We start from the raw sequence: 23775 nt of genomic DNA, 5'->3' as shown, positions 1-23775 counted from the left end.
AGTCCTTCTCTCCGTGTTTTGGTCATCCGCCCGCGTTACGCATTAACGTGCAGTCGCGTAAGAGCGTGTTCTCGTAAAACCGCATGCCAAGCAGAACGTACGAGTCAGAGCGCACTGTATCGACTCTAACCGTATGGCGTATGCGCAAACCACGCCGATTGACTTGCGCAAGTGCGCTCACGCATCGATCGCTCGCCGGCACCGGGCCCGGAACGACGTCTTCATAAAACTGTCGCCACGTGAACCGGGCAACTTCAGTCGAAACACAGGGCTTGAACTGGGATAGTGTGACAGGTTAGGTGAACTCACGAAGGTGACTTTTGGTGGTGGATTGAATCAATTGCATTTGTATTTGTCGCTGGCAGGTGTGCAACCGAGTGCAGTACGTGAACGTGTACGGATCCACATCTCGAATATCGCGTCCAAAAGTGACCCAACCGGTGGGAGATCGATCGTGCAGCAAGTGTAGCGTTTAGTTTTGCAAACGTTTGCAAACACCGTAGGTAGGTTTTGCGAGTGAGTCGCCAGCGAGTTGCGTCTTTTTCGTGCATTACACATTCCATAAGTAGAAGCGGGAGTCAGTTGATTAAAACAACCACAACAAAAGCCGTCATACAAAACCGGTTACAAAAAGCCGAAACACGATCGAATCGACGCGCGCATCGTTAAATTCGTCCAAATTTTCAAACGCGTTTGGCAGTGTGACTTTCAACTGGGAGTGCAAACAGCAGAAAATGGTCCGGCCGGATTCTAGTGGTCATGTAATATTTTTAATTTATGACCTCACAAAAAAGCATCGCAATCGAGATGGGTTGGCGCTCGGTTTGATTTGGCAATGGAGCGGAGCTCATACAATCGGGCATTTCCACCCCTGCTGTGTATTTCATGATATCGAAGACAATATTCGCTGCTGGCCGATCGGTGCTAGAGATCGGCTATATTGAAGCCGCTTTGAACGCCCTCTGGTAATGGAACATTTACCAGATGTGTACCAAGTAAATGGTGTTAGGTAGCCATGGGAAAGATTGCCAAATGGGTGGTCGAATTCTATTTTTGCTGTGCAACTTGGGAGGCCACCTGTACACCAATTTTGCGCTTTGTTTTATTAACACAGAAAGATGAAAAAATTGCACGATGGAGACGCCTGGTCTTTTACTCCGACCTTGATGGAGGCGCATGGTAGTTCACAGTTCAAAACGACGAACTGACAAACGACTGGATTGCAAACATTCCATGCCCATTTCGGCTTTTAGAGTACAGTTGCTGATGAAATTTCTACTAGAAACAAATATGAAATGACTTCTGAACACGTATTTCACGCACTCAACATGCACGTCGGTTACTCATAAACACACACCATCAACCAAAAGCAGGGGTTTTCCCATTAAACTCGGTGCAAATATTGGACATCCAATTATATTTTATTGGCTTCTGTTCACGTGAAACCGAACGCGCATCCCGAGCAATTACTCGTCACCCTCTTACTAATTTTAGGCTGGGTTCACCCGTGACGCACCCGTTTTCCCCCATCGGCCGCACCATAATGACCCGTCGGTTGGGAGAGGTTAGGAAAATATACCCTCAAAACAGCCCCAAGCCGCAACTGGTTGTGGTTTCGGTGTAGCGCTTACGTTCCTCCGCCATAATGACGGCCAACCTGTACGGGGAAAATTGAATGGGTTCGAGAAGTTTTCAAGAGAACCACAGGAAAATGAAGGGATACCGTTCGGGAGGTGCGTACGTGTGTCCGATTCGAGAGCGTGTCGCTGTGGCGTTGATGAGTGTCTATTTTCGATGTGACTAAAATATGCCTCCGGTGACCGCACTGGCCCCTCTACAACCGGTACCATAAACGGGTCTCACTCGGTCCTCCGTATCAGACCAGGCAGAGCAGGGGATCTAAGTCAAGGTTTACGGTGCTCGTTGTGGAGCAACCACAGCACCGTCGCGTTGTCCTAAATTATGCCGCACCTTCGCATCCACGATGTGTGAAGCCGAGCTCTGCAGGTGTGTGTGTGTGTGTGTGTTGCAATGGGCAGCGTGCCTTTTTGGCTTGAAAATGCAGCGCGCTTTTCGGGTGCCCTAATTAAGTGCTCGAGTGTCAGCTGTCCGAACGACGAAATGACTGACGGAGTGATCACTTTTACCCCCTTTTGCTTCAACTCCTCGAGGCGAGTGACTAGCGATCTAGAGCTCTTTCTAGATGTGATTTTCCTGGGATGCAGCGCCGGCGACGCGAGTCGTCGTCTGTAGAAATTCTTTTACGCAAAGTTCTTCCACCACATTCTTCCCCCACAAAGGGCTGCGCAATGGCGATGAGGCTTTAAATAGCCGGGAAAAAGAAGATAATTCACCCGGACGCAGGCACGGTGCCCAAAGTTTACCGGTTCGGTACGAAGGAATGTTCATTAATTAGAACGCGTCCGCATAAACAATCGCTCTCTAATCGGCCGTAGAGTGGGACGTCAAGCTGTGTATTTGAGGTGAATGCAGCATTACTAATGCTGGTCCCGGATTTGTGTTACTGTGTCCGCCTCAGGGTGCATTATCTTCATGGCAGCGTGTCGTGAAACTTCGTTTATTTATTCTATCACGTTTATTTTATACCCACCCCGCTCGTTGATCCTCAGTGATCATTAAAGGAGCGAGAATATGCGAACAAACACCGGCAAGAGTGTGACCGGAACGAAACAAAAAGTTAAAGTCGCTTCTACGATGCACAAGATATTGAAAGCTTTGCGCAGGAACCGACACGTATTCAAAACGCGTTTAACGACTGGCGCAAAAACTGAAACGGTTTTAACTTTATTTGCGCGCAAATATTCGGCAACCATAATAATCACTTCCAGAATCCGTGACGCCACGTGTTGATGCCACGATCACCAGGTGGTTGTTTATGCGAGCGTGGGGTGGATTTACTCGCCATTAAAAACAACCGCGCGGTGTACGATGGGTGTGCTTGGTCGTGAAATTGCTGCCACCGGACCACACGTTCAGGGTCCACGGTAAAGGCACGGAATGTAGACGATGGTGGACGCCATCGTAAAATAGGGGTGATTGTTTATGCGTTAAAAAAATGCGACCACCTAACGTGGGTTGCCGTTTGACCATTTATTCGATATCATCACGTTTATTTAATGATTTTGCAAACATCAGCTGAACAAATATGTCTTTTCTTGTTGTCTTCGGAGCAATCAAACCTCGTTCAAGAAGTCGCTTAGAGCCGGTTGCACTTGAAAAGTGTCCGGAAACTACTTGATTCACGAATTTCCCGTGCCAGATTCTGCTATTAATAGATTTGTTATTACTCGCGTAGGTTTTGTTTACATTTGACATGTGTCACGGGTTTGTTTGGCCAAGCTTACAAATTGCTTGATTCAAACGTTAGATGACGCAAACGAAGAGCAAACCCCTACCGAGACTTACCAGTTCTATACTTTTTATCTCACAGCCTATAGTGCTTGATGGGATACTTATTTGATTGTTTTTTATGGCCCAAGGACGGAGAGTTTGCTGCATCAATGGTTCCTGACAGTTTGACAGTTTTGAAATTATTTAAGTTACGATAAAGGTCCACCGTTTAATGCTTCGGACTGCTGTCGTCGTTCATTGGCAATTTGGGGGACCAGAACGTGTCTATCAATCGAACAACGATTAGTGTCATGTCATTTATTGATTGTCAAGTTAAGATCAAAGACTTGCGTTTGAGGCTCATGAACATTTGAGGAAAAGCTTTATCTTCTCATTATCGAGCGTTTGAAAAGCATCAGTACAGAACTTATCGGTGGTATTGGTCTGTGTCCATCATTTTTGGCTTTTTGATAGATGTCACAATTCACTTCACCCGAAATTACCTGTAGAAGATCGAAAACTGACAGCAAGATTTTCTCTGCTCCACTTTCCCATTTGTAGGTAAACTAAAAGCAGGCTTCTCCAACTCCCAAAACAAGTCATCATGAGCGCTCGCCGAGGACTTCGCACTCGCGTCTACGATGCCAACATGAGCATGGTCGAAAACAACTACCGTGCCGCTCTGGATCGTCTCGAGAAGAGCCGCCGTGCGCCGTAAGTTACCAAATGGCATTCTGCACTCGTTCCCGAGACATACCACAGTCCAGCTGTCCAAACCGATCAGCTCTCTGTCGGTTGACGTCAACGTTCGGAACTGCTGTCCGTTCGGTGTAGACATTAATTTCTCCGGAGTTTGATCTTGAACTGACGCATTTTTCCGGTGTTTCTTTCCTTGACCCTCGCAGGTCACTCGATCGCGAGGCACGTCCACGTGCTTCGCCTTTCGCGGCTCGGACTCGGTACGACTTCAACGGAGCGGAACTGGACGATGAGCTGCAAGTCGCTCGTAGCCGTGCCGCCAAGGTGATCCACGAGAAGTCAACCATCGACCACAGGGCGGAGCAGTTCCGTAGTTCGAGTCTTGCTCCGGCTCCGGTCAGCTCGGCGCTCGCACTTGAGAGCGAGTTCGACGATCAGGTGAGCTTCCGGCGGTTTCTGTTGCGCCGCTCGTGGGTCAACCACAACAACAGCGTCATTTACGTAGTGCCACTGCCGAGCGACGCGAGCTACTTCCCGCGCTGCTACTACGACTACTACTACAGCTGCTGCTGAGTGGTCCCACCACTCCACCCTCTTCCTGCCTCACACACTTCTACCCCTCTCCTGATGATCCTTTCGACGACCCACAGCCGTTTGGTCGGTTGGTTTGGAACGAGGTCCGTCCGTGTCCTTGTTTAGACACAGCACGTGTAGGTGTTTTTCAATGATGTTTGGAAAGCACGAAGACTATCGGATGAGGTCGGACGATCCTCGTCCTGCTAACCCTGACCACCCTTGTATCCAGAATCCCTCACTCTCGATGTACTAATGATACTACCATACCTCAACGAGATTACAATATGTTTCCAAACGGGCTCCTTTTTTCATTCGTCAATTCGTTCACCTCCTTTTGACGCCGAGGAGAACGTGGGTTTGAAAATCTTCGTCTTTTTGTTTTGTTTTGAGCCGGATTGTTAACAAATGTTCACCTGAGTACAATTGCCCGATGGTCAGAATATCAGTGTTAGAGTTAGCCTCTTTGTATTACTATCTATCCAACTCAACAAATCTAACCAACAAATTTCGTTACTGGCCACCGTTAGGGAAATCGAAAACTAACAACCGTGTTGCTTTTGGAATGGAATGTTCTAAGAGTGTGTATGTTTTTTGGTATCTAGTTCGGAATGGAGGAAGACGGAAATATTTATCAACGACACCCTTTCCCGGGATGATTTTAGCTTAGTCTGCGAACGAAACGAGTCCCCAGTGGCTCGTGTAAAAGTACAGAAATGTTTAAGGAGAACATGATACGCTTCAAAATGTTGCCTTTCGTAGTATTATTTTTTTTATACCCCTTTTTTCGATGTTATGTAGTAGCAAAGAACTAGTTATTCATTTTGTACAAGCGACACCAAATTTAACGCGAAAATGCGTCGATATTTATATTGCTTTACAAATTTACAAATTATACTCTTCTCTAGACTGTAAGTAATGAAATCAAAAACCGGATGTGACGTTTCGTTGAGAGTAAAATTGCGATTGCTCTCAAAGGAGCGCTTTTGAACTGATCGGTAGGGGTTAGATGTTTGTTTCGCTTGTTTGGTATATAAAACCTGTCATGGAAAGTGGTTAGGCAAAACAAAAAAATACAACAAAAATAGGCTGTTTCCATGTTCCGTTCGTATCGCGTTGCGCGAATCAAACGTTTGTAAACTAACATTGTTGCACTTCCCCATTCGTCCGCCCCATATGGGTCCTTCCACATCGCCCAAGCACTGCATCCAAGACGAACGTGAATAAAAATGTGTTAAGATTCGGATAGCGTCGTCCGTATCCACGAGAATACGCCGTTTAGTTGTTTGTTATTTGTTGTTGGTATTTTTGATGTTTTCGTTGGAGTCCTCATCGAGCCGACGATCGTAAGTTCGTAAGTTGATGGCTTATGCTTGGTATCGATCGCGCCCGAGTCACCATTTGCCATTTGCAACACGCTCATTTTTTCCCATTTTGTTGTAATACGTTCTCATCGATCAGCAGCTTTCGAGTGCCGTTTGAGTGAATGTGGTGAACTGAACCCAAACTAACGGTAACTCTCTTGTCTTTTGAGCTCATTCTTTCGGAACTCTAGCAACAACAAAAATCGCGGAACTTTGTATTAAGGTCATACGAATCAGCTGGTGGAAACATATTTAATCAAAATGTTAAAAAGCTCAACACGTACGGCATGCGAATGCTTTCAAACTAATGTCTAACAAAATTCAACTAACAGCATGATATTTGGTTAATTCCATTTTATAATGCATCAAATAATATTACATTTCGTTCATTGTAACGACATGATCGCAAACGGCGTTATTTCACGTTTCAGATGTATAATATAACAATTTATTACTTTTTAATAGTGCTATATTTTGCTTCGTGCATTTCCTGCATTCATTTTGCTCCTTTAATTTTGCTGAACAAGTAGATTATTATTATAGAAACTGCCTCCCAAATGTAATACGTACTGGCTATTTTGGCAACTGACAAAAAACACTATCTTTTTGTTGTGTATAATAGAATTCTCTAGGGAATTTTCCATAGCAACACCACTTCAATTAGCTCGCATTTTCCAAATGACAAGCGCGCATAGAAATACCACCAAAAACTTGTAACGGCTTGTTCAAGTCCATCAAGCAACCCACCTGAAATGGTAATGTTGCTGTGATTGATAAAGAAGAGAGATGTTGAGAACATCGCGATGGGCGAATGGTCTCTAGAAAAAGAAGCGGTTTTCCCGTTGGTCGAAGCGCTTAATTTGCCCGTGGTGATCTCATCTCGTCCGTGACTTTGTTGCTGCGATTGCTTACGGCCACAACAAAAAAAAAGGTCAACACCGGGATTGATGATGGCAGTGTTTTGGGTTCGGGGTTTTTGTTAAACAAGTATCACGACGCCGCTCTGCCTGCAGACAGTTGCCTTGGCAAGTTTCTGGCGGCTCAACGGTGTTTACTTGGCGGCTTTTCCTTCGACACAAATATTGTTATCATCGCACCGGATCCGAATGTCAACCTGCTTGCGACACGAGAAAAGAAGGCCAGTTTATTCTACAGAGCTAAGGAATGTGTGGGTCGATTATTTCGAGTGATAATTTTTGCATTTTTCCTTCCTTTTGGAATACATTGCGACAGCGTGGCATGATAAATGTGCATTCTTCACTTTTGCACCGCAACAGCAGCCCAATAACTCTCTCACCACATCACGCTGCATCGGTGTCCGCGATCAGCTGATTGATGGGTGGCGAAGAGGAAAACCAAACATGAGAGGCGGAAAAACAAATGAAAAAATGTCACACGATGTGACTGAACCTTGAAGCTGTCTGCACGGACCGGCACAAAACGGGTCCACTGCTCGTTAGAAGTTTATGAGGATGTTCCCGTATTTCGGTACATTTGTCGATTACCTTCGCGCTGAGTCAACTGCGGCGGATGGCGGATATTTTTGGGGTTACGCCCGAAACGCCACCGCCTAGCACTAGCCATCTCGGACCCGGACCGTCCTCAGCAGCGATGAGTAAGGTTTTATTTTCATTTGCCCGCACTTACGTTTATCGCAAACGGCTAAGGAAAAAAATTGCGGTCTAACTGCGCGGGCAGGGCTCGCTTCCCAGGACTCCTGAGTTTGTGGTTGCGTTCGCACCGTCGTTTTGGTGGGTTTTGTTAAAAATATCTCCCCATCTCGTACGCGTGAAGCCGCGTGCCATCGTACCGACGCGGAATCGCGTCCCTTTGGGGCGAACTGGCCATGTCTGCCAGTGACGGCTTCATTTTGCCCGGTGGAAAGCCGTCCGGAAGGGATGTGGAGCCAGCTTTCGGATCTCTTTTTCCTTCTCTCTCCCGTTCTCTCACTCACTCTCTCTTTCTCTCTGTTTGATTTGAGAGTTTTCCACCTCAGGGTTCGTGGCATGGGCATCGAACTGTTCTCGAAAACCCCGGTACGTTGGGTGGAGCGGGTGTGCGATAAAAATAAAATCTCGCAAAATGGCAAAATGGCAACCGCCTGCCGCTAATTATACGACGGAGGATGGTTGCGCAAGCGAGACAGGGGAACCAACGGAAAGGGAAAGATCCACCGATCCGCTCGAAACGTCAACATTCTTGCGGGCACTCGAGTTTTGTTTGCCTTCATGTCCTCCCTTCTTTGGCCGTTAGAATGTGAGCCGCCTTCGAGAGGGCTTTTGATTTCTTTGTTTTTTGGGTGATTTGTTTTTATTTCTCTCCCCATGAAGTTGATCTGAATGAGTGACTAATTTAAAAGACATAACCGCGCGTGTGGTTGCACCGGGAAGTGGATGATTATTGAGGTTACTCAACAAGTTGCCGTTTTAACGGTCGATTGTTGAATTGCTTCTTTTGGACCGTATGAAGGACCACGATGAAATCTTGTTTGAATCAGTTCGGTATGGCGTAGCACGCCGCAACGATTCAAAGCATGAGTGTTGCAACGGAGTGGTAGGTTAGCATAAGGAAAATCAGTAGTTTTAATTGAAACGCACAGATTGAGCTATTTTTTCAGATTTCTTATCGTTATAACGCTCTAAATGCGGATGGTCTGATGGCTGGTTGAATTTATTTTCCAATTTCCTACATCGCAATTGATGAGATTGATGGGCATCTTATTTATTGTCATTAAAGTACAGTGTCATCGTTATTCGTCATCATTATATTATCTGATTTGAGCAAACCATGTACATGTTAAATAACACATTGTTATACATTTCCATCACGAATGTTTGGAGAGTTTTCCCAAAGCATGAAACCTCAACTTAGGGCCATTTAATTTCATTATCAATTTAAAGCCATCTGAAATTGCGCAAAAATAATGGGCAAAAACTTCTCCTGCTTAAGCACGCTTATAACCAACGCAGCAGCAATGTAGCAACCGGGCCAAGCTTTTTAGCATCTCTCAGCACATTTCGTCCAACTATATCGAAACAAAGCTGGCCCTCTCGGTAGCCTACCCTCATCAGCACGTAATAATTGGCTGCTGGATTAACCCCGGCAAAAGATGCAAATTAAAGTTTTCCTCGAGCTCCGGGAAAACTTACACCCACCGTAACGAATAGATTTTCATGCTCTGTCTTCGCTCTCCAGGTCCAGGCCACGCTCGATCGGATCCGGGCCAGCAAGAGCCTGCTCAGTCAGCTGCAGTCGGACGACGCGCTGGAATCGTACCGCACCGAGGCCCGCTCGAAGCTGAGCGAACAGACGGCCCGCAAACTGGCGGACAAACTGGCCATGGTTCACAGCGACGAGGACGAACAGTTCGCCTCGACCGGCATGACCGCGCGCAAGGCGCTCAAGGTAAGGATGCTTCAGCATGCCCCGCACAGCTGAAAACCCGCTCGCTATTCCGACATTCATTCCAAGATTAATCCCCCCGAAGGGATTAAGTTTCCCCTCATGCTCGGCTACTGCGCTGACGTACGCTTCGACTCGGGAAATTCGCCTCATGTCACGTTTCTATGGGCTTGCACAGTGTGCTATGTTAATTGGAGTAGCTGGTCATACTTCATATGATGTCTTGGGAACAGCTCAACAGAGTCAAAATCAACAGTATCTCAAATTGCCTTCACTTAAAACTTTATGCCCTTCCGTTGGCACTAAGGTGTACCCTGTTCCCTTCTGGAGCGTTGGCTCTAAACAAGTAAACGTTTGGCTTTTGTGTGACAGACGGCAGGACCTGTTGTGTGGTCATTGAGAGATATTGCTAGCAAAGTTTTTGACTAAGCTCTCCAGCGATAGAAACGTTTATGAGGTTTCGAGCGAATCCTTCCCAATTCCCATTCCCTTTTCTCCAGCCCCTCCCATGCGACTCATATCCGATAAATGCTAAACCGCTTCTAAAACACCGCCGCTTCTTCCATCACTTTCTGCATCGGTTTCCTGCTGTCCCGTTCATTCACCGGCCGCATCGCTTACCGCTTTCGGTATCCTTCACGATCGGATCTCGTGCTGCCGCTCGGTACATCCTTCAGTACAAATACCGCAAATACTTCGCCGACTAAGGACGGACCGATGCCCGGATTGCCTTGGCCACTGCCTCTCGTTGCTCTGGAATGTGGTCGCAGGTGTGTTGAGCCACATCCACATCCCACGAGGCAGCATAGTGCAACCAAGGCGACCAAGCTCGAGGAGTCCGCGAGTTCCTTCCAAAAAAAAAAAGACCAAAAAAGAAAAGACCTCGAGTGACCCATGTGCGTGTTCCGTATTTTTCCATCCTATGTTTCTCTCCCATCTTACCCGGTCCAACAAATGCCGAAATGTCATCACGGCAGGTTCGGGCCAGCACCGAGACGTCGTCGCAGATGAAGAGCTCCCAGGCGCTTAAGTGGAAGGACGAAACGGCCGAAACGTTCGCGTGCAAGCGAGCGAGCGCGACAAAGGCGCGCCTGCAGGACATTGATCAGGAGATTGAAGAGTTCGAGTTGAAGCAGGCGGCTCGAGCCAGGCGCAACGCCCAGCTGAAACAGCTGCTGGCCGAAACGGCGGCTCAGGACCTGGTGCCGGCCAGCCTCACGGAGCACGGCGATGGCATGAAGGTCACGACGGGCGTCGTCAAGGTGACGACCAAGCAGAAGAAGATGGTTAGCTTTTGAGCAAGTGAAGGATGCCGGAGGATGTGAAAGACAGCCGTAGAGAGAGAGAGAGAGAGAGAGAGAGAGAGAGAGAACAAGAGAAGAAGAAGTGTAAGAGAAGGTCCCTACGGGGAGCACGTGTGTTGCGTTTCGTTTAATTTTACTTTACATACGTCTCTCGTGTAATAATTCTCGTGTAATACGTACAGGTGTAGGCACTACTAGCTGGTAAGGTTCTAGGTTTCTATCAAACCGAGTCCCGCCGCCGGGCGGGCAAAGTCTCTATAGTGTAAAAGGAAAACAAGAGCAAGGAACGAGGAACCACGCGCCATAGATTGTCCTTCTTTAAAGACAATCCATTGCAGTGGCGTCAAACCGTGGGTCGACCATTTGCGTAGTCCCACACGCGCATTGGGGCGTGTATTTCGTTTTCTTTTTGTTAGCCCCCCGTATCGTCTCAAAAAATCTTCCTGCACGGTGAATGCATACAGGCACCAAGTAAGCTAAGGTTTTACCGACGTGAAAACATGCTGAATAATAAATGATGTTTATTTACTTGTGGCGTGTGCCGGTGTTTTGATTGTGAGAGACGGGGGACAGTTCATGCACTGTGCGGATTGTGATTAGCGGAAATGGGTGGTGATTTGGATGGGTGGGAGGATTTGAAGGAAATATGAATCCATTAGTGAGGAGCGATGGTCACGATGGGCTCGATGTCAACGAGGGAATAAAATTACTCAGAGTTCTCCTCTTGCAGCACGCTTCTACATAGTGTCTCGTCACCATTTCGGTACCGCTAGTACAGAGGATATTTATAAAAGAGCAGCGTGTTCTCGGTGGTCATATTTATTCGCAATTTGTCGTTTTTTGTTGTACTCATTTGAAAGAACCACGTACGTGCTACTGAGAAAACATGCTTGTACTTTTATGAACTTTGCAGTAATAGTACATTCCTGCATTTAGTACCATGCGACAACTGATATAGCGTTGCTTGGGTTGAAAGGTATAATGTAGTGAATAAGATATTGCCCATCCAATAGAAACTCTAGCAGAAAGATTAATGTTCTTCGTACTTTCATTTGTTTTGTGTAGGCTGCAGATGTGTATTTACATTGTAAATCGGTGTAAATCTGATCACGTTCCACGAAACATTCCAATCATGGGTGATTCTGATGATTGTTGCTCTGATATAAATCATACATACGATGAACTTTTATATAACGATGAAATTTTATATAATTGGATTATAATAATTAGCAGTGATGCTATCAACACTCTCAGTTGATTATTAGAAAACATAAAATAGATTCTCAGCTGTGAGAAAAATAAGCTATACCGCCATTTTCCTATAAAAATCGTTCAAATCCGGTTCGCTCAAGCGTATTGCATGTTGCATACTTTCACGGCGTTTATACTGAGACACACCGTTCCTACAAAGTTTGCCTCGTTATACTTACTGGGATATGTTCACCATCAGCACAACTGGTATTTAACAAATAAAACACACTTTCAAGAGTACGAACGTATATTTCTCGACAAACTGATCTATTTCACATCCAAGAACGAGGGTCGTCGACCACTGCCATGCGAGCTAGAGACAAATGCGGCGCTTACAAGCTGTCCGGGATTGCAAAGCGTGTGCAGACGGTAATGCTCACTTTACGCCAAAAACCCGGCCGGTGGATTAACAATGTTTATGACAATGTGCGGGACAAATCGCACGGCTTGGGGTAAACATGAGCTATATTTGTCTAGCGCCAGTCAGCAAGAAACTGGTCGTACTTGCATAGTGCGCGTCTGCACAAGTGCAATCAATAATTTACCTTCCCACCGGCACCTGTATCGGTGGATGGTCGTATCGTTGAGGGTCGTACCGTATTTTTGCGTCGTTCTCCTCTACCAAATAGATGAATCACCTTGCCGAGAGTCTTCTGTAAAGTGCACGGGGCATGTGGGATGCCATTTGGTGTCAATAATTCATCTCTAAAAGATTTAGCTTATACGGACTCAGTAGGCAAGAGGGAGCAATGAGCGGGAAATAAGAATGCTATTTTTAATGGACCTGAAAAGTAAAACAAATTCCGTCGAACTAGACCAGGTGTACCCGTGTGAGCGGCTTTGACGAAACCTCAGCGTCCTATCTCATCGTTTGGGAAGATAATTTGTAGCTTCATTAGACTGGTGTAGAAAGGCTGACTGATCTTGACCGATCTTCGAAAGGGGTGGCGTTCGTTTTCCAGTCTGATCTACGATCAAGATCGTCCCTGTGAGTGATGACGTATGAGATGCGCAATACATACCGGATCTAAACACTGGGAACACTTTCGGATCATTTTGGAAAGTAATGTGATTTAATATTAATAATTTAATAATGTCAATAACGAAATTTAAATTGTTTTGCGAGATCCAAACGCTTAAGGGCCCTTACGGTTTTATTTCTAATGAGTTTTCTTCAAAGCGGCAGTTAAGAGGACTTTATGCTCTAATGGAAGTGCGATCGGGTTTGAACTCATGGTTAAAGCGCCAGCTGCCAGCTGTCACGTGTCAAGTCGTACGTCTCACATCTCCCGGCACGTAAACTCTACAACAAGCATGCTTCTGTAGGCCCATCGGATCGTTTTCAGGTGTTCAACAGTGATCAGTGCGAAGAAATGAACCAATGGCCAACATTCAAGATTCTATCCCTGACCGCGAGATAGAGGACAATTGCGCTCGACTCAGCTGGTGATTTTCCTTTCCTTGACACTGACGAAAAGAACGGGGCTGTGGGCTTGGTAGTTGAGCTGTGTCCTCCAAAAATAGGATGTTCTGGTGTAACATTCCGTGCGCATGAGATGAGGTTATATGAATTCAAAATTAAAAAAGTAAAAAGAAGACCCAACCGAAACAATATCGACCGCGTTAGTGGTTCAACTGTTTCCGGAGTTAACTAATGGACGCGAAAAACGTACGGGTTTTGCGAGCAAGAGAGAAAGGCAGCGTTCTATAAGAGCTGTTTTTTTAAATGATGTTTTTTTTCCTGTTGCATATGTTTTGACAGCAGCTACATGTTCGGTTAAGGTGTCCGGTTTTTCGTCAGCCTCACGAATGAGCACACAAGCAGCGTGCGAATGAAGTTGTATTGTATTTCGTGTGGCATGGATTAATATACCTGGCGACGGAAAAGGATGGCTTTGTTTTGCTTTGGTAAAATGAATACAATAACACTGAGCTTGATTACATGTGGCAAATAAATCACATACTTTTTTGACCAACTTTAAGCATCAGAATTGAATTCCACTGTAAGGCTTGACATCGAGCATGATGCGTTTATTTTGGACAAAAAAAATCTAATGTAAGGCAGCATATATTTAAAACCCTGGTTGAACGTATCGACCAATGGTTTCTTTCAGCTCATAAACTTTTGAGGAAACTTTTCAGCGCAACGATTTTGAGTAAAAAATATCACATGCTAGAAGTAATTGTTTTTTATGATATAAAAAATTGATGTTTAATTTTTTATCTTGCTGAGTTGAAGATAGCTCCCGTGATGGAGGCGCCTGGTAGTTGACTTACAATGCTGGGCATCAGCTGGCAAAAACGATGATAAAACGGCAATAAATCCTTCCATCCTTCACCCCTCTACAACACAATTGTTGAGTGCATTTTGAACTGCAGACGAAACTTATCGCTTGCTCATGGAGGAAATATTCACACAATCAGCTCGAAAGGAAACGAACTATGTCGCGCATTCAACGCACATCGATTGCAGTCTATTTTTCACAATTAACTCTCATCGCATCCCTCCTTCTTTTTGCTATGAGCAAATAAAAAACGATAGTGCTGAAAATGTTCGCCTGGCGACACCTTTGTCCTAGCAAGGCATGGCCGAATCCAATGCAGGGACACCCTCGGGTTTGATAGCTGCCGACACCGAGACCGACAAAAAAGCAAAACTACTTCAGAGCCCATGCAATCGGAGGGAATTCGGTGTGTATGCGCATGAAGCCAGCGAACCGTGAGGTTCCCTATTTGAAGGGAAATAAAAATAAAGGCAGTTAATTTTATTGCACCGCACACACGGTGGCCAAAAAGAGGTGCATCGGAAAGTGTGTTTATGGGCCAGCTACCGGTCGGCGGGCAAATTCCTCGCATAACCAAGGCACGGTCCACTTATATCATCGGACTCAAGCCCTGAACAGTGGCAGAGGTGCTTTGTGACGCAGGCCGCTTCCTTGGGACGAGGGACAAATGGGGCTGGTGATTAGATGAAAATGCACTACTCTCGGGGATCGCTCACAAGTCTGACTGATTTCGAAAATTTAAACAATTTCTCGCCATTTGGCGGCTTTCAAGGGGTGCTAATTAGTCGATAACTGGCACGGGTAGGAATGCAATGAAAGATTGATGGAACAAATGTAGTAGTTTTGTGTATCCTTACCATAGAGATTGCTCAGTTTGAATCAACTCATGCGGTGTATCTATGGCGGGTAACATTTTGGCAACGAAACCATATGCGAACATTGTTCAGCCGTTTTTATAAGAGAAAATAAATTACACATTGAAGACGAATCTTTAAATCCTTTTTCTTCTGTAAGGAATCTCAGAATTAGCCGTTGATTGTCGATAACACCCAGCTGCGTAGCAGAATGTGGTTAAAGTTGATATAGCTTCGATTACTCATCCTTTGCAAAATTTGACCGAAATCAGCGGTGCAAATTGTGGCTCATTGTGCGTTCACACATTAACCGGACTCGGATGGATTCGCTTCTGCTTCCGAAAGCCGACGGTCCGAATCGGAAGATCAGTTACGGTGACCGGGGAATGCTTTATGGCGTGCTGCCCATTGACAGATGCCCGAACGTGGCAAAAAGGTGTTTTCACTCGTACGCGCGAAAATGGTCTCCTATACTTTCCCTTCTTTTTCCTCTTCTCACCACCCACGTGTCACTACCATTCCGCGCACGCGTTCACGATCGTCGGAGGAGTGAGCTTTCCTTAGCGAGGAGGGGCGACGATCGAAGGTATTCACGTTAATGAGGAGTAGTAGGAAAAAAATGGCGTAGTTTCCTCCCTCTGGGTGAGGAGAAGTAGCGGTGCCGAACGCCCGACAACCGTGTCGATTTCGATACCGGTCCGGTTCGGGAAGCAGTCAGTCTCTCTGTTCATTCCACCGGATTAACAAGTCAATTTTCTTAAAGGTACGCTGCGCAAGTGATTGAACGTGTGTTAAGTTGGTTCATTCTGTTGGCTTGAGTTGTCGTTGTATTCAGCAAATCGAGGGGAAACGCTTGGCAAGGTGCTGGTGTAGGTGGTGGTTTTGTAGCTAAGTGTTGACTATAGTTTCATAACTTTGTGGAATTGTTACCAAGAGGATATGGAGTGGACTATGGCATTAAACAATTTTACACACAATTATATCGTTTTGAATCCTGACTCATGTGAATGAAATAAGTGAATGTACATTTTTTCAGTTTTGGTCAAGCTTGCTCATCAACATTTGAAACCGCTTTAATTTTTGATGGTTGTGAACAAATCGTCGTCAAAGTTATGACAAATGGTATCTTTTTGAGTAGTAAAGAATGTATCACAAAAGCTGTCATTTACAGATTGTATAAATACTAAGACTTTTCATTTCAAGGAAAAACCTATAGTATACATCAAAACTAACTTCACGCACCACTGCATGAGCTGCCGACGGTTGGTATGTTACCTTGCCCGCTCTGGCAGCGGTTCAATGCTTTAACCACAAGGGTTTTTGTTCGCTGATTTCATCGTTCCAACGGTACGAAGATCGTCGTTGATGCTAAAATTGGTCCGCGAAGATCATTTATTATTTGCAGGCCTCGTGCTAGGGCACTGTGCTATTGAAATTAACTACGCACGATCAATCTTCGGATCGATCGATCGTACGGTGGTGAGTAAGATTCAAAGAGGCATGGACCGAACATGCTTGTAGCTACCAACCCTGATACCTATTGCTCGCTCATGCTTGATGGTCATTGACTGTGCGATATACTTCTACAATGTCACGACATCGTACGAAATGCCAAGACAGAAAGAAAAAGAAAAAGAATAAATACTGGCCCGTCAAAGACACCTCACATAAATCATTCGTCAACCTCCGACCTCAGGCGCATAAAGAACAAACCCCTCGCTGATCATGCTTTCGGGAGAGATTTCATCACAAATCATCAACCCATAACTCTTTGAGCTCCTTCGCGGAGGACAGCAGGAAAGAATAAAATGTCAAATAGCCTCCAAAACGAAAACACTTTAACAGATGTCACTCTCGCTAGTCCAAGATCATGTGGAATTTCGCCAAAAAGAAAAGCCACGCTTTTCAAACGAACCGAAGCGGCTGTCGCTGATCGTAGTTTTCCCTTTTTGTGTTTGTTTCCGAGCCAATGCCTAGGCAAAGTCGTTCCCTTGCCTTTATTTGACTGTTTTTTACTCTTTTCGTGTATCGATCATTGCACCACCGCAGAAAAACGCAAGCAGGCATTGAGAGTGGGTACTAGAAATGGTGTCTAATTTTAATCACCGACATTAAACGCCAGCCTCTATTCTGAGGGCGTGTTACGTCGAGCGTTTAGGGTGTGATTGTCATCAGCCGACCAGGTGAAGGAACGATTTCGCGAACGTTCTGTTGAAGGGGTTTTGCAGGGCTTTACCATGGTGCTACAGTGCATTCGAGTGATGTGTTGTATGTTGTTGGCTTTTCCTTCGTAGGTACGTTTACGCTAGCAACGAACGCAACCCAGCCTAACAATGGATGATGGTGCTGCATCCACCGGCGTCATTGTGAAGAACAAGCCAGGCGCGAAACCGCTTAACATCGTCGACGACTTCCAGCGTCGTAAGATGCCTCTCTACAAGCACTGGGTTCGGTACGTAATTGAAATGTGATCGGTAAAAACATTTATCCGGTAATTGAATCAATGTGATTGAGTGGAAATTATTTTTTTGTTATTCCATCTGCCGCGTTTGCAGCCCACAATTCTTGCAGTACAACTACATGTACGACTACCGCGTCAACTACTACGATGATGTCATCAATTATCTGGATCGACGATCGCGTGGCGTTGCTTCGGAAATCCCTCGCCCTCAGACCTGGGCCGAGCGCGTCCTGAGAACTCAGAGAACGTAAGCAGCCGACGGTGGGATGCGTTTGAAGATGTTTATCAGCTCCATCCCTTTTTTTTCTCCATAATTTAATTTACTTCTAGCACGCCCCGCGACATCAATGACGTGTATAACTACACCAGCATCGGCCTCAAGAAGGACGACCGGAAGCTTATGTACACCCTAAGTAATCAGATCAAGTCGTACAACTGCCACTCGAAGGCTTACACTAACAGAAAGTACCGCAAGATCCTCTAAGGCGCGTCGCTTTCGCATTCTCTCTCTCTCTCCTGAAAACGAGCACAAAGGGGAGCACCGCAACGCTAACCCGATGCTAAGGATAACGCTTACTGAAGGCTTTTTTTATATTCTCTCATTTTCTACCCACCAACCCACGGCCACCTAACCAAACAGTAACAGCAAACAATGGAGGGAAAAAATCGGAAAAAAATCGAAAAAAAATCGAAGAGTAACAAGATTGTGAAAAGATAAAAGAAAACTATCTCCTCCTGAAAACAAATAACAGAACTGTGCCTGTGAAAATTCATATAAAAATTGTGTAAAAATGGCAACCTAAACAAAACCGATCCTATTCGTACCATACGTCCTTCACCTTTACCAAACGGTAGAAGATGCTGTAAGAAGTTGAACTGAGGACGAGTACGTCCTTGTCGCACAACAACACAGAGAGACTCGAACGAAAACGAACGCCCCGCCCTTCCTCAACTCTCCCCTTTTTCGTCCTACCTGATCGACACTCTCCACGGCGAGAAATGTCCTTCCTCGCGCCCACTTAGGTTCTCTTTCGAAGTTTGCTGTACGCGTTTGCGGAAAAGGATGCTAGAATCCTTGGCAGCACTTGAAGCGGAAGTACAGAGTCCGTGTGATGCGTTTTTACTATTTTTTGTACTTACTTTTCTTAATTCGCTTTGCTTTGACTTAGATTAATACACGCTAGGTAGTACTCGGTGTGGACCTGCGAGCACAGCAGAACCGATCGAGCGCGCGCGTCAACACATTGAAACCTGTTTAGATATCGACCGGCTGGGTCGTTGGTGCTCTAGTGCTCTGATGCGGCTGAGTGACGTGGTCCAGGATGTGGAAAAAGGGTTTTCCCAAACGAACGAGTTCACTTTTTTTTTAAATTAATTTTCCACTGCCCCGAGCACCACAATCGGTCCCACGGAGCCCACAGCCCAGCGCCCAGCAATGCTGTTTTAGTTTGCAGTTATTTTCGCTTTTGAAATGAGCCGCTTTCATTTTCCTCACCCCAACTTTCTGCTTTTCACGTCCAGCGGGTTCCGTTAATTTGTTTTTCCCGCCTAACATGTGCAAGTAACTCGCTTTTCCGAGGGTGATTCCGAAGCTTCCCACTGTTGATTGTTGTCGGTGTGTACCATGTTTTTTCGTACGTTTTCTGTTTTCTTCTCTTTCTTCGACCCACCCACCCCATCGCCCGTTGTGGTGTAGGAAAAAGCCGACCCCTAGTGCGGCTCTACCTGAGCTCGACCTACCGAGGCTGGTGATCGGTCCACAGGCTGTGAACCGATCACGCACGTTTTCTTCCAGGCTTCTATCGCTGCTGCCGGTGGCGATCGGCGTATGGCCGCAACGGTCCGCTCGGAATAATAGCAGGAAAATTCACCACCACCGAACAGTCCCAATGACACTCAACTTTCCCTTTTCCCGACCCAAAGTGATCAGCACTCGAGCGCTCTGAGAACGATAAAATTTCAATAAACGAAAGTAACTCCGAAACTACATGGCACGTGTCTCTTTATTTTGATTGCTTTTCAGCGCACTGGGGCTGCTGGGGAGCTTTTCGAATTCAAGCAATGATAAATCACCCAGCAATCGTGTGGAATTGTAAGCGTATATAATACGTGAAGGATATATTGAGCTACATAAGGGCTAATTCGTTCCATTATCGAAACAAATCGTTCAGAATTGATCAAAATGTAGGTAAAATGATGATGAAATATACGGGTGAACATACATCCGAGTGTAAATTGTTACCTGCGGAGTGGTTTAACGCATTAAAAAGAAATTACCTGCAATGTTTTCAAAGTATCACTATTTTAAAGGAGAATCAAGAAACAATTTCTTTGTTTAAAAGTACCCAGAAAGAACAGTCCAACGAGATAGCAAGTTCAAGCGGCGTCATATAAGCAGACTCGCCACGCTGAACTGAAAAAGCACGCCAGCGACGTTTGCGCCGTCGTCGACCAGGCGCGAATTTCACATATGGGTTGCATGAAAGTGATACCAGGAGATCATGCACGTAGGAAGCTGCAAACAAGCGAATTCCCCTCGGTCGTAGTTACTATATTTCACCACGCTTTAACCGTCGTGTCGATTCGCTTCAGCATTTAGCCGATCTATGGTGTCTCTCTTTCTGGCATGTTAAGAGATGGGTAGCTCTGTTTTGCATGTGATCTCCTGTAGTGCTGGTTAGACTATGGGTGGTATGTGGTGGCCATAATTTGAGTGCAAAAATCTGAGCATTAACGCAAGACGTGAAATTTCAACACAAACTCGATAGCCCATTGTCGAAATCATATTCATTTGAATTGGAATATTATTTTCCGAGGCATTGAGTGGATTTTGTCGCGGCATTGGGTGGATTTTTTTCGATAATGTGTAAAGAAATCGAAATGTTAATGCGATGACCTTTTGATGTGCGTAGTTCCATAGTGCAGCGTTTCTCCAAACCATCCAATCACGGCGCGTCGCGTAAGAGAGAGTCATTTGCTTTCTCGCTTTACCGCGCAGCTTCACGCGCTGCCGGGAACACGCAATCGAATAACGGCGCAAGTGGTTCAGTGCGCGTCATGCCTTCGTAGTCGACGGATGGGGCGTCGCAAAATGTCCTCAGGTTTCTTAAGGTGCGAGTGAGACCGCTATAGTAGCAAACGGCGATACGGCGCCTGATAGAGGCAACCTCCTAGACGTTCTGCGACCCTGTTACAAAAGCGACAAATTTTGCTCGTTTTCGAAAGTTGCTTTTTTGCCCGCAACGGCGCGATTTCAGCCGCGCGGGATCATGCCGTTGAAAATGAACGTTGCCTATGGTTTTGCGTATTTCAACGATTTAAACAGTTGTTTTGTACTACTTTTAACGTAAATTTTAACTCTGTGATTTTCTCAACATTTTTCTATCATTATAGTTACTTAATTTTTCGTTTTTCTATCAGCAAACGATGTAGCATTTAATTTGAAAAGTATAATTCGATGAAAGGAGCAAATATTCTGTAGAGATATAGATCGACTACCTATACTAATATGCCCAAAATGCTATAAAGTATATTCCCTGTTCTCATTTGCCCGTGCTTGGGTAGTTTTTTCGTTAATAATCCTTGATTTTTTAGTGAATTATTTACCCGCGAGGATGTTAAACTATGTTCTTTCGGAAATAAACTTACCTCTTGACAAGCTCAATGTTTCAGATGTTTGAAATAATAGGAAACAGGTACGAATACGTTTTGAAGGCATTTTTTACCTCTTACTAATGTTTTATTCAATATACAAAATACATGACTTGGGGAACGGAACGCATAACAATATTTTTTTTGGGAAAAACCAATGAATGTTGTACAGGTACTTCGTTTCATTTCTTAGCTACATCGCGAGGTAATCGAGCTCTAATCCTAGCAGCCGTTGTGATGTAAAACACCCTGCTCGTCCATAAATAGTCACACATTCCTGATGGTTCAGCACAATTGTTATACGCCAGCTATCGAGTTAACAACACATTCATCCTTGTCGAAAAATCGTACTATGGATTCTTTTGCGCAAACGAGTGACAAGCGGTTCAGCATAATATCCTTCGACCAACGTTCGCAGCAAATCCGTGGCAAAGTGGACAGCGTTTGGTGCAGTTCGCGTTCGATCGGGGAAAACGGCGCCTCCAGCAAACTTCCGCAGCATCAGAATCGTCCTGCAGCAAGAAGCACACATCAACTCAGCTACGCAGATCTCCTCGAGAAAGCCCTTGGCCAGAAGTCACACGTGGTGAACATTCGTCGGACACTCTAATCCTTAAGCTCTGTGACGAAATTAAAACAAATATGTATTTACCCCCTCTGGGCAGGCAGCGAGTCAACGAGACTCAATCAAGTACATAGTGCATGAAAACGAAACCGAAACTTACTTCCCTATTCAATTAAAAGGGGGGCATTTCCTTACCTAGCTGTAGTTATGCAAATAAACGTAAAATAGTAAAACTCCAAAACACGCGTATCACACTTTGTTCATCTTCCAACACGTTATATGAGTTTATTGGTTTTCGCCGTTATTTTATTTAACATAGTCGATTTGTTCGCACCATTCGTGTGGTTCGTCCTTCCAGCGCGGCATGCACCTTGCTTCGTCTTTTCCGCGTTCAGTTCTCGGTTGTTTGGAAACGTTCCTTTTCCGTCGTCCTGCACACGGAACCGCCCGTTTGGAGTGTAGCTTTCTAAGAATCCCTAAAATCCCACCTGGAAATTTGCTTCTAAAATACCTCCATAGCTAGTTGTTTTGTCCAAAAAGTAACCATTCAAAAAATCTACTTGTAACGAACGTCATTTTACAATCGTTTTGAGTATTTGCTATTGATTGAGGCTTAAAGTTGAGATTAACGACGAGAAGTTTCATTTCAGTTTCTTACCACAGTCTGGACAGCGGCAGCAGCTCTCTCTCTTTCTGCAAAACTTCTTTCAAGTGCGGGAGTGGAGTATCGATCGCGCCTTTTCATTTGCATAGGCCACAACAGGGAGCAACTTTTGTTCGTTTTCCCCAATTCAAATGGCTTCATCGCTTATATCCAATTCCTCGGAATATGTAAATTCTCAATTGATCCCCCGTCATAGCCCCCAAAAACCCGAACCCCGTTTCACAGTCGCAAATTGCTTTCAAAGGGACACGAACTGACCAGACGCATAGCATGTGGACCCTTCGTTACGCTTCGTTCGTTCGCTTCGCGAGGTCCGTTTGAGTTTGGAAAGGGAAACGAACTTTTCTCGCATTTGTGTGTGTGTGTGTGTGTAGGAGGGATAGGAAAATCCTGTGATGAAATATTCACACCGGTTCACTTCACCACTCGAGCGGTTCCGTGTGCTGGAACCTTGGCATTCGCATTTCGGCAACGTCCATCCATTTCTTCAGGCTGCTTCAGGCGTACAGCTCTAATGTTTCGGTATTTATGTTTTATTTTCCGCCACCAGTGCCTTAGCGCGTTTGCGGCGGGTCGGGATCAGCAGATGTCTCGGTTACATCGTTCTGTGTCCATGGCGTCACTCCTAAACAATACGGCACCAGCCAGCACTTGAGGCAGATCTCTTCTATTTTCTCTCGTGCCTACCGACTGACGGCTACCATGTGTATCTGCACGTGGATCAAGTATCCTGTCCATCTTCTTTCGCATCATCATTCTTCGGTCGTTGCTTTGTTTTCGTGAGAGCGTTACCGTTTTTCTTTAGTAGCATTATTTGAAAATATGTCTGCTTTCGGTAAACTGTCACACTATGATTAGTTCGTTTTGCTCATGTTTTGTTTTGATATCTTTTATTAAGTGTTTTTTGTTTCTTTAATCCTCTGCCATGCCTCTGCTACTCAATGCTTCATCTCGCAACGTTAGTTTTAGCTAGTATAGTTAGTTTTTGAAAAGTTTCGGAAGAGCTGTGCCTTAGATATTGTGCAAGTAAATATTGAGAGTTTGTTAGTTTTTGTTTGTTTGCATCGTTTCTCCGTGTCGGGACATTCCTTCGCGATTTGTTCTGTCTTCGGGTTTTGTTCGAGATTTTTTACATTACATTACCAAGTGGCTTATCGCTGCTCCACGTTATACATCCTGACTGGAACCAGATAAATCGTTTCCCTTTCCATTTCGTTTGGTTTCGGCCTGCAATACTATTCTCAAGTTTGATTTATTTGTCGTTCATGTGTACCGTGTAATGTTGTCTTATTATTCTTCTTCTTCTATTTCTTCCTTTCTGCTCTCACCCACTTCCTCCAACTCCACCTCT

General features: G+C 45.2%; 2 protein-coding genes across 4 annotated transcripts; both read left to right on the top strand.

The window, feature by feature from the left end:
• The first annotated feature begins 261 nt into the window (after positions 1-261).
• LOC128727298 (uncharacterized) lies at positions 262-11191 on the top strand. Its single transcript, XM_053821192.1, has 6 exons — positions 262-294; positions 366-503; positions 3913-4065; positions 4257-4488; positions 9183-9392; positions 10367-11191. The coding sequence occupies exons 3-6, from the start codon at positions 3956-3958 to the stop codon at positions 10685-10687; spliced, it is 873 nt and encodes a 290-aa protein (XP_053677167.1). The 5' UTR covers positions 262-294; positions 366-503; positions 3913-3955; the 3' UTR covers positions 10688-11191.
• A 4503-nt stretch (positions 11192-15694) lies between these two features.
• On the top strand, positions 15695-19531 carry LOC128727328 (flightin). 3 transcript variants are annotated; one of them, XM_053821224.1, is made up of 4 exons: positions 15695-15846; positions 17378-17535; positions 17639-17791; positions 17875-19531. In XM_053821224.1, exons 2-4 carry the CDS (start codon positions 17417-17419, stop codon positions 18026-18028), a joined length of 426 nt encoding a protein of 141 aa, XP_053677199.1. In that variant the 5' UTR covers positions 15695-15846; positions 17378-17416; the 3' UTR covers positions 18029-19531. The 3 variants fall into 3 exon arrangements, with proteins under 3 accessions (XP_053677199.1, XP_053677200.1, XP_053677201.1); XM_053821225.1 differs by having other exon boundaries at positions 15794-15944; XM_053821226.1 differs by having other exon boundaries at positions 15807-15952.
• Positions 19532-23775: the final 4244 nt, after the last annotated feature.

This window comes from Anopheles nili, chromosome 3 (assembly GCF_943737925.1).
Source record: "Anopheles nili chromosome 3, idAnoNiliSN_F5_01, whole genome shotgun sequence".
In the NCBI taxonomy this organism is placed as follows: Eukaryota; Metazoa; Arthropoda; class Insecta; order Diptera; family Culicidae; genus Anopheles; species Anopheles nili.
Note: the sequence above shows the minus strand (reverse complement) of the source record. Positions and strands in the feature narration are given on the sequence as shown.

Bases quoted from the DNA above. Each gene is read 5' to 3' on its own strand.
- LOC128727298 (XM_053821192.1), top strand. From the start codon at position 3,956: ATGAGCGCTCGCCGAGGACTTCGCACTCGCGTCTACGATGCCAACATG. The intron at 4,066-4,256 runs GTAAGTTACCAA...TGACCCTCGCAG, and splicing joins GAGAAGAGCCGCCGTGCGCC to GTCACTCGATCGCGAGGCAC. The intron at 4,489-9,182 runs GTGAGCTTCCGG...TTCGCTCTCCAG, and splicing joins AGAGCGAGTTCGACGATCAG to GTCCAGGCCACGCTCGATCG.
- LOC128727328 (XM_053821224.1), top strand. From the start codon at position 17,417: ATGGATGATGGTGCTGCATCCACCGGCGTCATTGTGAAGAACAAGCCA. The intron at 17,536-17,638 runs GTACGTAATTGA...CCGCGTTTGCAG, and splicing joins CTCTACAAGCACTGGGTTCG to CCCACAATTCTTGCAGTACA. The intron at 17,792-17,874 runs GTAAGCAGCCGA...ATTTACTTCTAG, and splicing joins GTCCTGAGAACTCAGAGAAC to CACGCCCCGCGACATCAATG.